Below are 12,843 nucleotides of genomic sequence, written 5' to 3'. Positions count from 1 at the left end.
TGTCTCCCTTCTGATCCCACCTTGTTTCATTTTTCCCTTCCCTACCCACCAAACTCTCCAGTTTGCCTCTCAAATTCCTCATATCAGGGAGATCATATGACAATTGTCTTTCTCTGATTGACCCATTTCGCTCAGCATAATACCCTCTAGTTCCATCCACGTCATTGCAAATGGCAAGATTTCATTTCTTTTGAGGGCTGTATAGTATTCCATTGTGTGTGTGTGTCACACACACACACACACCACATCTTCTTTATCCATTCATCTGTTGATGGACAGCTAGGTTCTTTCCATAGTTTGGCTATTGTGGACATTGTTGCTATAAACATTCGGGTGCTTGGGCCCCTTCAGATCACTACATTTTTATCTTTAGGGTAAATACCCAGTAGTGCGATTGCTGGGTCATAGGGTAGCTCTATTTTCAACTTTTTGAGGAACTTCCATGTTGTTTTCCAGAGTGGCTGCACCAACTTGCATTCCCACCAACAGTATAGGATCAAGACATCTCTTTATCTTCCCCAGAGTGGCAGCTCAGGAAAGCCATTTTTCTTTCAAAGCACTGTTGGATATGACTGTTGTGTCCTTGTGAGCAGAGCATTATCAATCTGATTTACGTGCTTATACCCCTCTGAATTCTTTAAAGAAGGGTTTTAATATTGCTATTTTTTTCTTTTTATCTACTTAGAAGTCATACAACAAATGCTTCTAGTAACTTTGTCTGAGTAAATTTTATGTGAATAATAGGCTCAACATAGTCCATAAATAATTACGATGATAAAAAGAAACACAGAACACTGACAATCTCATATACATTTTTTCCTGATAAGCTGACTTTTTAAAAAATAATTCCCTTTTACTCTTTCTCAGTTGTCATCCCCAGAGGAATAAAGCACAATATTTCTAATAGCAAATTAGAAGATTTTATGAACCTGACAGAAAACCGGCCCCAGAACAGAAGATGTTGACTTTAATTTTATTACCTGTAATTGATGTATATTTTGAAGTTTGAAGAACATTTTGTATAGTCAGTGTTAACGTTTGCCATCTGAAAACCCAGAACTGAATAAATCTCTTGCCTTCTAAATAGTTTTATGATGATTCCTGATATAGAAAATAAATTCAAATTTCTAGAAAAGGCACTCTTAATATGTGTCCTATGGTTCTTTATATGCAGGTTGGCTTCAGGGGCCTTCCACCCTCTAACATTATATGCCTAACAGTTGAATGTGTAAACTTTCTGGGAACTGTTTCTCCAGGAATTTAGCTGAGAAATAGCCAAGAGTCAGTCCTCTGGTGGTATGCCGCCCAGATAATTGTAAGTCTTTGCTCTTAGCTTTTTATCTTCCTCCCACAGACCCTTTCACTCAATTTTTGTTTAGTGTCTCTATAGATTAGTTTATGGTCACTTGATCACCTGAGTTGCTTCATGAACTCCTACCAAGCAAAAAAGAAATCAGAGGTTACCCTCACAAAGTTCATTCTCATGTAACTGAATGAAAATGATGAACTGAAAATAATTCTAAGTTTCTTTATTGTTTGACAGGTTCAACCTCACAGGATCTGAGAACTGTGCATATCTGAATAGTATGGGGGTCAGCAGCACAGCCTGTGGAAAGAATTTACACTCGATATGCAGCAAAGCCGCTAAATAACAAGGAAACTATTTGCCTTTAGACTATGATAACACGAACTTGAGAAAATTTGTGTTGATCAATGCTGCTCCACAGTCAGAAATTTTCCACAAAGACTTGGTGAAAAAACTTTGTCTTATTTTGGAAATCTTCTTCCAAACAAGACTATGGAAAAAAGAAAGGGAAATTCCAGGAATATCTGCAGCGTGGAACACTTCGCCGTGAGCTGAAAAAGTCACAGGTTTGACTGATCGTTACATCCAAGAATGAGAAGAACAACTTTAAACCTTATGGATGCACTTTATATTTTTTAGAATTTAGAAATAATAAAATAACTAGGCTTAGAGTTACTATTTATTGTTAGATGACTACCAAAACTGAGTGTGCTTCGTGTATTTGCACTATTTGAAAATGTTAGGTGGTGGTATTAAAAACCGAATGTAAACATAAGACATTTTAACTGGTCACATGGACATTTAGTCTAAATGCATTTTTTTTTTTAAATCAGAGAACATGTGTAAGTGGACAAATGCTTATGAAACTAAGCTTTGTGATATTTCTCTCTTTTTAGAGAAGTTTGCCAGGTTACAGAATCATTTTCCCACCAAAAGTGTGGGGTGATCATGTATTTCTATTGTTGTTTTTACTTCTGTGTAACTCATCTTTTTCAGATACATAATTCTCTGTCTTAAGAATCTTACATGTAGCATTTTACAAAGATACAGACAAAAACAAATTTGAGGAGTATTTGTGAAATGGATGAAAGTATTGAAAAATGTGCAATATGTGATGTGGCAAATTCCTGTCAGAAAAACTTCCATATTATTCAAACTTGGAATAATAATAGTTTTACCTGACTATAAATGTGTACCTTTCCTAATCAATTCTACCATGTGCAATGCTTCTTATGAAGTATTTTCTGAGTGCAATAGTGTTTCTTTGTTTGTCTTTTGTATTCAGTGCCATTATAAGCTGATTATATGTATGTTAAAATAAAAGTAGAATTGCCAATTGGTTTCTAAGAAATGTTCATTTCTTGGAATACACTAAAATTATATATCATACTAAAAAAAGAAAACAAAATACTATAATTTTTTAAACTTATCTATCATAAATCCTTAGCTTTATAAATTTATACTTTTTGAACTGTTTTCATATGAATTTCCAAAAGAACTATATTTATTTTCTGTATAGCTGATGGTCAGTGAACATTCTAATTGACTTGGGAAGAATATAAGGTTTTTTTTTTTTTAAACTCTATTATTTTCTTCCTTTCTGTTATTATTCATCACCCTCATACTAAAGGGGCATAGGAAATTAGGAGACCCCTAGAGTCATCTTGGAAGGACCTGTTTATAAAGCTCAACTTCTCTCCAATAAAAGTTTAACCGGTCCGCGTAACTGATGGTCTGAAAGCATCTTATTCAATTTTGAAGCCCCCGGCATAATTTAGTAATTGACCCAAAGTAATCCATGAAGGAGATATAAGGCTTTGTGTTAATTTCTATGAGATACTTCAGTAAGGAAAAATTCTGTTACTTTCAAAAATGTTCTGTGAATGTATTTCACAGTGTTCTTCTCTGAAAGCTTCTCTGAATGCTATCGTGAGATCTCTAAACTGTTGTCCTTATAGCATACTGAAAAAAAAATGTGGATTCCAGACATTGTTTAGTGATACAAAATATAGAGGTTACTTCATCTCCATGTGCTTCAGTTCCCACAGCTGTAAAATGAAACAAATGGCCTCCATCTCTAATATCCTATCATTAGTAACAACAATATGCTCCTGAGTCACATGAGAAAGCAATGTCTTTTAATTTATGTGTTATGAAATGTGTAAATGTAAAGGATCACTAAAAGCCAGAGCACAAGAGAAATACTGTCTGTTTCATCTTTGCCACTAGCTAGTTGCCCAGCTGTTTTAGTTAGCATTAGTGAGAAATTGCCCCCAAATTGGGTAGAAATTAAATTAATTAATACATGAAAATGAGCTTAGAATAGTACCTGGCTCAAAGTAATGTATTAACTTTTAGTGATGATTTTTTATAAATGACATTATGTCATTAAGTTTGCAGTATTGGCATAAAGCAGCATTTCTACATAACATGTATACTTCTGCATAGCCTGTCTTTCTTTTTGAAGGAGCTGTTTGTAAAACAAACAGTAAAGTAAACAATTACATTAGGGTAATGATGAAGTGTATAGTAGGGAAAGTGTAGGGGGCTGTGGAAGTATATTACAGATATATACTTGATTTGCTCCTGTGTGCAAGCTTTTAGCTAATTTTCAAAATGTTGAATTTATAGACTATATTCACCCAGGATAATTATGTTAGTATGTACTGAAGGTAAGTAGCAGTTGTCTGTGTTTTATTTGGCTTTTGCAACATAATTATAATTCCCTCCTCTAAAAAGGGTAATAACTCCTGCTTATTTCACATAAATATAGGGATTCAATAAAGTTAAAACATTTTTCAAATGATCAAATGCCATTAATGTGTTAGGTCCTTGAGCCAGTATTGAATTGATTCAAAATTTTTATAATACTATTATAGAAATTATCTTTCTAAGATTGTTTTCAATTTTCATAATTTTGACTAGATTTTAACACATGAAAATCTATCATAACTGAGATTAAAATGCTAATAAAATTCTAGAGAAAACGTGGGAAAATGTATGACCAGAAAGATTGCAGATGATCGCATAAATTGGTATAGTTTGACCTTTAGAATACAGTTTTAAAATACTTATCAAAAGCCCTAAAAAGATTCCATATTTCTTTTGATGTGATAATTTTTGGGGGGAGGGAGGAAGAAGGACACTAAAGGAATAATCTCTGATGTTCAAGACATAACCACAAAAATGTTTACCAAAGAGCTATTTTTACTAGTGATAAATTGGAAATCAAAATTAAAGATTTGGTTAAATAAGTATGATTCTACTACATGATGAAATAATTTGACAACAATGAAAGATAACAGTAAAAATAATGTTTAGGTATATAGGGGAGCATACACACTATTATTGTTAAACCAGGTAAAATAATATAGCCATCAAGATTCTATCCTGTTAAATATTAAATAGAAATACAAAAAAAATAGATATGCTTTGTGTTTCTATATGCTTAAAAAGAAAACTATGAAGGTAAGCACAATGGTGTGGAGGCCAAGAAAAACAGGGCTGTACCCACCTCGAGTCTATCCCTGACATAAGTACAGCCATCTTGGCAAAGCAAAAGCTGGCACCTTGCACCCCCTCTCCACCTGCTCCATCCCCTTGGCAGTATGTGTGACATTCCTCAGCCACCTCTAACTGCCCTAAAAGGAAAACAAATAATTAACTTGCAGAGATCACAATCCTGCAAAACTGGAGTCTCCCTAGGTTTACAAATGTCCTAGAGATCTACAAACAAAGAAGCTATCCAACAATAGCACAATTTCCAGAGGCAAATAACTCAGTTCCTCAAGCCCTAAATAAAGTTAAATTTCTTCTAAACCCAAATCTCACTAACAAGGATGCTTGATAGCAAGAATGTGACATTCCACCAGGAGACTCCCAATTGTCTTCATGCTAGTGCCCCATTAAAGGGAAAAATGGCCTTGGCTTGATAGTAACCAGGCCTTCAATATCCTGACAGTCTTCTTTACCCTGATAGCCCTTCTGAACACCCCCTTTGTCCTCACCCACCCCCAAGTCCACCCCTACTCTGCCTTTAAAAACTCTGACTATAATCTGGCTCGGAGTCCAAGTCCCTACTCCTCTGTGTCGGGTATACTTGGGCCCAAGCTTAAGCTTGTCAAATAAACCCTCATGTGATTGCATCGGTGCTTGGCTCCTTGGTGGTCTCAGATGCGAAAACTTGGACACAACAATGGTTTTCCCAGAGTAATAAGAGTAAAGATAACATTTCTTTTCTTCTTTATGTTCCTTTAGAGTTTCAAGATACTCTATAAAAAATTATATTTAAAATAAACCCAAATATAATATCATTGAAGAATTGATTTATTATTTAAAATACAACTCTGTTTTCTAGTGACCAATTACAAATATTAAAAATCAGTTTGCTTTGAAGCAGACCCAGAAATAAGAGAACAAACTAATGGTTGAAGAGAGGAGGGGGCGGTGGGATGGGCAAATGGGTGAAGGGGAGTGGGAGTTACAGGCTTCCATCTCTGAAATGGATAAGTCAGAGGGAGGAAACGCACAGCACAGGGAATATAATCAATGATAATGTGCTAACGCTGTGCGGTGACAGATGGTAGCTACAGGTAGCTACATTTGTGATGAGCACCACGCAAAATACTGAGTTGTTCAAACACTATGTTGTACACCTAAAATGAATAATATATTTGACACCATGTTTCAATAAAGAAAAAAAACCAAAATGAGTTTGTTCAAAAATCTCCTCTACCCTGAAAGAACTCGAGTTCCCTCAATGCTATGGGCAGCCACAAGCTGCAGTGCCATCTAGTGACTGAACAAAATCACTGCAGTTTTGTTTTCTTTGGTTTCTTGATCCACGAGATGTATTTAACCCGAGAAAAAATATAGTTTTGTTTTTCTTTTTAAATATAGTTAAACACAGTTTAAAGTCGTGGGTAGTATAATAAGATTTACGTGTTTTGTTAGAAAGACACTGAATCTAGTTTCTGCCCCACAGTACAAACCAAGGAAGGGACCTACACTGCAAATAATAATACCTAACATGTATCTTTATGTCTCCATTTGTTTTGTTTTCCAGATTGATTTCAGGTACAAATAGTATAGAAAAACACCTGCCCATAATTAATGTATACAAGTTGGTGAGTTTGGGCACACTCATGCTCCCATTGCCACAATCCAGATGATAAACATATTCATCATCTCCAAAAGTTTGCTTGTGTTCTTTTGGGATTTGTTTGTTTGTGTTGCAAGATTACAACATGAAATCTAACTTCTTAATGGATTCAATACAGTTGTAGGATACAAAATCAAAATACATATATCACTTGTGTTTCTACACACCAACAAGAAACAAAATAAAATTAAGAAAACAATCCCATTTACAATAGCCTCAAAAATAATTTTTAAAAACTTAGAAATAAATCTAACCATAAAGGTGAATAACTTGTACATTGAGAACTTATAAACACTTATGGAATAAATTAGAGCACATACAAATATATTTTGTGTTCATGGATTATAAGAATTAATATTGTTAAAAGGTCTATACTACCCAAAGCAATCTACAAATATAGTGTAATTCCTATCTAAATCCTAAAGGCATTTTGTATAGAAATAGAAGAAAAAAAAATCCCAAAATTCATATGGAACTACAAAGGACCCCAAATAGACAAAGTAACCTTGAATAAGAATGAAACTAGAGGCTTCACACTTCCTGATTTCAAAATATATTAGAAAGCCTAAGTAACCAAACAGTTTGGTACTGGCATGAAAATTGACATGTAGACCAGTGGAACTAAAAAGAAAGTCCAGAAAAAAAAATGCGTACCAGACAGTTGGTCTTTGACAAGGGTATAAAAATACACAGCACAGAAATAGTCTCTTGAATAAACAGTGTTGGAAAAACTGAATATCCACATCCAAAAGAATGAAATCTGATCCTTATCTTTCACCATACATAAAAATTAGCTCAAAATGGATTAAAGACTTGAAAGTAAGATTTCTTTTTTAAAGATTTTATTTATTTATTTGACAGATAGAGACCAGAAGTGGGCAGAGAGGCGGCGGGGGCCGGGGGGAGGCAGGTTCCTGTGAGCAGAGAGCCTGATGTGGGGCTTGATCCCAGGACCCTGAGATCATGACCTAAGCTGAAGGCAAAGGCTTTAACCCACTGAGCCACCCAGGCACCCCTTGAAAGTAAGATCTGAAACTATAAAAATCCAAGAAAGAAAAACATGGGGAAAAATCTTCTTGATGTTGCTTTCCACAATAATTTCTTCTTTTGTTAATGATTTTATTTTATTTGAGAGAGAAAGAGAATTTTAAGCAGGCACTTCACTGAGCCTGGAGCCCAGGGCTTAATCCCACCACCCTGAGATCATAACCTGAGCTGAAATCAAGAGTCAGATGCTTGGATAATGAGTCACCCAGGTACCTCCACAATGATTTCTTGAATGACACAAAAAGAACAGGCAGCAAAAACAAAAATAGAAAAGTAGGATTGTATCAACTAAAAGCTCTTATGTAGCAGAGGAAATAGAAGAATAAAAAGGTAACCTACTGAATATTTGCAAACCATATATCTGGATAAAGTGTTAATTTTAAAATTATATAAGAAATTCTTAAAATTCCATGGCAAAAAAATAATAGTAACAATGTGATTTTAAAATGGGCAAAAGACTTGAATAGACATTTCTCCAAAGAAGAATGCACTTTTTTGTTTTTGTTTTTTTTAAGTAGCTCCCTGTGAAAAGACATGGAAAAGACGTCTTGGTTCTTTTCTGTGTGTGGTAATAATGCGTGGTTTCAGTAATGCCTCCTTCTCCGATTCATGAATGAAAGCAGTCGTGGTATTGACTCTCTCAACAATACATTTCAATTTTTTTTCTAGTTGCGAAAGGAAATATCTGCAACCTAGAAGAGGACAACTTAACCCCTGGTAAGACTTCACCCAACCATGTTTCTAAATATCTTTTATGGTAAATGATAAATCTAATTAAAATAATACATGTGGGACGCCTGGGTGGCTCAATTGGTTAAGCAGCTGCCTTTGGCTCAGGTCTTGATCCCAGCGTCCTGGGATCGAGTCCCACATCAGGCTCCTTGCTCCGCAGGGAGCCTGCTTCTCCCTCTGACTCTGCCTGCCACTCGGTCTGCCTGTGCTCTCTCTCTCTCTCTCTCTCTGACAAATAAATAAATAAAATCTTAAAAATAAATAAATAAAATAAAATAATACATGTAAAAATGTTTAGACAGGTATTAGGTAACATGTGCAAATATGCTAAAACACTTTGTATATGCTAAAGCCTATACTACCAAAACATACTTCAAAATTTCTACTTTTTAAAACCTGAAGGTCACATTTTTCTTGATATATAATAATTAATTATTAATATAATATTAATGATTAATACAGAATATATTGATATAATGAGAATTAATACATTATCTATTTTATATATTATATAATATATTCTATTTTATATGTTATATGTGTTTAACAGCTTTGCAATGAACACAAGACTGTATTACTTAATATTAATCAAATATATTTAATAACTTGCAGCCAGCATACTGAAAACTGCACAGGACATAAATGTAGGTTTAACGATTTTTGCAAAACAAACATCTGTGAAACCTCTACCCAAATCAAAAAACAGAACATTCTAGCACCAAAAAAATCACCCTTTTCTCCTCTCTTAATCTCTATCCCTTTCCTCTCCCCCAGATATAGAGAGATATCTGTTTTCATAATTTCTAAGACTGATGTCTAAGGCTTGTTTTTAAGACTTCTATAAATGGGATTATGTGGTAAGTGTTCTTCTGTGTCCAGTTTCCTTCAACATATCTCAAGCTAAAACTCATAGTCAACATCGTGTGCATGAGTTTCACGCTTGCTGGTAAGTGTAGATGTAGTTAATTACTTTTCATTACTATTACTTTTTATTACTTCTTGCATGAATAGGGAATAGTGATAGATATTTGGGCTGTTTTCTATTATTGACGAAGAAAAAAATTTCCTTCTACCCTTCTAAGACTGGTCTATTAATCAAATTAACGTAAGACAGAGTAACAGGAGAGAAAGAAATGTAATCACAAATGTACAGGTGCCCCATGAAAGTATAAGGCCCAAGGACAAGCAGGTCATCAAGATTTACATGTCATCTTGAGCCAGAAAATAGGATAGAGCCTAGGGCTTCAAAGGGATGGAGAGTAATCACAAGACAATGAGAAGAGCAGATATTTGGTAATTAGATATTTGGCCTGCCACACAGATAAGTCATTCAGGTAAAAAGGTTATCTCTTAGTAATCTCTTAGTGATGCCTTTCTTTCTGAGCCAGGCTGCTTAGCTAAATATTTTTTAGGTAGTTTAAGGGAGTGGTAAAAGCATTCTGGAATCTACTGAGTCTTGACTGCCTTCAGCTCAAAATAGTCCATTTGTGGGTACTTGGGTGGCTCAGTGGGTTAATGCCTCTGCCTTTGGCTCAGGTCATGATTCCAGGGTTCTGGGATCGAGTCCCACATTGGGCTCTCTTGTCAGCAGGGAGCCTGTTCCACACCCCCCTCTGCCTCCTTCTCTGCCTAATTGTGATCTCTGTCTTTTAAATAAATAAAATCTTTTTCAAAAAAATAGTCCATTTGCCAACGTGGCACATTTTAGAATTATGATTGGTATTCTCTCTGACCCCCTTCATTACTGTTTTTAAACAATGCTGTGATTGGTATTCCAGGACCTTTTATATATATATATATATATATATATATATATATATATATATATATATTTTAATTTCTATTGGCCATATACCTGCATCATCCTAGATATAGGAATCTTAAATTTTCAAAGTAGTTTTATCAATTTACATTTCCATTAACCATATATCATTTCTGTAGCCCCCACACCTTGCCAAAATGTGACAGCTCGATCTTTTAATTTTTAGTTATTTTAGTACATACATAGAGGTATCTAATTGTATTTTAAACAATTTGCATTTCCTTTATTATTACTGAAGTGGAGCACCTTTTCATAGCTTTACAATCCATTTGACTATTATATTTTGTGTGGTGCCCTTTCAAGTCTCTTGAATATTTTTCTTCCAGTATTTTTTATTATTATTATTATTATTATTATTATTTTAAGATTTTATTTATTCATCTGGCAGAAGAGATCACAAGTAGGCAGAGGCAGGCAGGGAGAGAAGAAGGGAAGCAGGCTCCCTGCTGAGCAGAGAACCCAATGCAGGGCTTGATCCCAGGACCCTGGGATCATGACCTGAGCCAGAGGCAGAGGCTTTAAACCACTCAGGTGCCCCAGTATTTTTATTATTGGTTCATAGCTTTTCAGATAAATGATAGATAGATAGATAGATAGATAGATAGATAGATAGATGATAGATGCTTTTGTCAATTACGTGTGTTACAATATCTTCCTCTTTGTGGCTTTCCTGGTCATCCTATTATGGTTTCTTTTGATAAATAGGAGTCTCTAATTTCAAGATAATATAGCTTATGCATTTTTCCTTATTTTTGTACTTTTAGCTTTCCAAAGAGACATTTTCCTACACTGCAACTCTTTTTCTGTTATCTTCCAGAAGCCTTATTGTTTTATGATTTATTCATATTTGCATGTATAATCCAATTGGAATTAGTCTTTTGTGTATGAGGTATAAGGTATGGGTCAATTTTTACTTTTTCTCAAATGAGTAACTAGTTACAACAACACCATTTGGTGAGTTATCTTTTCTCTACTGCTCTACAGAGCCACTGTGATCGTAAGTCAAGTATTCAGGCTTAGGCTGTCATTCTCCTTCACGGATATATTTATCTATTATTCTGACAAACTATATTGCCTTAGCCACTGTCACTTTATAAGAGCATTGATAGTTAATAGAGCAACTTTTCCCTACTTTATTTTTCTTTATGAGCATCTTGATTATTCCTGGCATGTTATTTTTCCAAATAAATTTTAAACTTATCTTCACTATTTTCACAGGAAACCTGCGGAGCTGATCGAATGAGTTGATCATTCAACCAAGTTGGCAAAAATTGATATCTTTATTAATCTTTTAATCCCTGCCTATCACATAATTCTCTTTTTATTTTAGTCTTCCTTAGTTTCTCTCTTTAGTTTCTTTTTGAATTTTGTAGATTTGGGCATAGAGATCTTATATATCTCTTTAAATTTATTCTTATGTATATTACATGAGTAATGCTCTTGTAAATGGTATCTGTGGTAGGTGAAGGCGAGCAGAATTTGTCGCCCCAAAATATGCCTCTTTAAGAAATAGCAGACACAGTTGAATCTCTGGAAGCTGAATAGAAGTTACCCTTTTGTAAGATAGGCATTTGGCTGAGCACAGATGATAGAGGGACAAAAAGTATGGTATCCACAACCACAAGAACATCCCTCTGTCACTCTGATTCCATCACTATCCTAAAAACACGAACTGAAAAAAATTTCCCTTTGCAATGAGCTCAGACATGCCACTAGACTTCTCCTGAGAGTTATAGCAAGACTGTATTGCAAGCAAACCCTGAAGTCTGATGTTGAAAATGGCATTCTCAGGTGTGACAAGGAAATCAAAAACAATTCTACCATAGAGGTGTGCCAAATTGCCAAATGATTTACAGATCAGGCAGGTACAATGTGGGCTGCCTAGCACGTTAGATCACCTAATACCACAAGCTATATGTGAGTGGACCAAAATCTAGACTTCCTTGGATGGGTGACAAAACTAAGCTCTCTGGGGCACCTGGGTGGCTCAATCAGATAAATGTTTGCCTTCGGCTCCAGTCATGATCCAGAATCCTGGGATGGAGCTCTGAGTCGGGCTCTCTGCTCAGTGGGGAGTCAGCGTCTCCCTCTCCCTCTGCCTGCCCTTCCATCTGCTTGTTCTCTTCTTTCTCTCTCTCTCTCTATCAAATAAATAAATAAATAAAATCTAAAAAACCAAAACAAAAAAACCCCTAAGCATACTAGCTGCCAGAACCAAGCTACAGGCATATTCTATCATTTATTTTTCAACTTGTTCTGCTCTCACGGACTGACAGAACCACACGAAAAATGGAGGCATATGGATGTTAACATTATCGGTGGTTGAGCTCATGAAATAATCCAGACTTTTGAATATTTCAGGTTTTCAACTTAATCTAAACCACACTGGTCTTTCTATTTAATGTGACAACAAAATATAAATGGGCTTCCCTCTTACACGGTCAAGACAATGTGATCTTGGATACCTGGAGACTTTTTGTCACTTAGCACTCCACCCTAAATGCCAGCCAAATTACAAACTCGTGCAACGTGAACATGTCCATCAAGAAATCATAGAAAAATTCCCTAGTATAGCGCAACTCCAAATTCTATTCCGCAGTAAGGGTCTCATTAGTCAAGTTTGGGAGATTATGAATTAGAAAAGCAATCCTACATCTCTCCATGGTAATGGAACAGGAGTTCAAACCACAAAGTAAACTTTTAATAAAACCACCTTTTTGTACCAAAACAAAACAAAGAAACCAAAAACAAAAACATCAGAAATTCACAGCTTAG

The 12,843-nt window shown here is 35.2% G+C and overlaps 1 protein-coding gene across 1 annotated transcript in view; it reads left to right on the top strand.

Annotated features, from left to right (window-relative positions):
* The window catches only part of LOC309870227 (uncharacterized protein), a 6,399-nt gene extending 3,757 nt beyond the window's left edge, over nt 1-2,642 (top strand). Inside the window, exon 2 of the mRNA XM_082742420.1 lies at nt 1,525-2,642. Within this exon, the coding sequence (XP_082598546.1) occupies nt 1,525-1,652 (128 nt within the window). The 3' untranslated portion in view covers nt 1,653-2,642. The remainder of the gene's footprint in view (nt 1-1,524) is intronic.
* The last annotated feature ends 10,201 nt before the right edge of the window (nt 2,643-12,843 follow it).

The sequence above is a fragment of the Mustela nivalis genome, assembly GCF_964662115.1.
Source record: "Mustela nivalis genome assembly, chromosome: 7".
Taxonomy (NCBI): domain Eukaryota; kingdom Metazoa; phylum Chordata; class Mammalia; order Carnivora; family Mustelidae; genus Mustela; species Mustela nivalis.
Note: the sequence above shows the minus strand (reverse complement) of the source record. Positions and strands in the feature narration are given on the sequence as shown.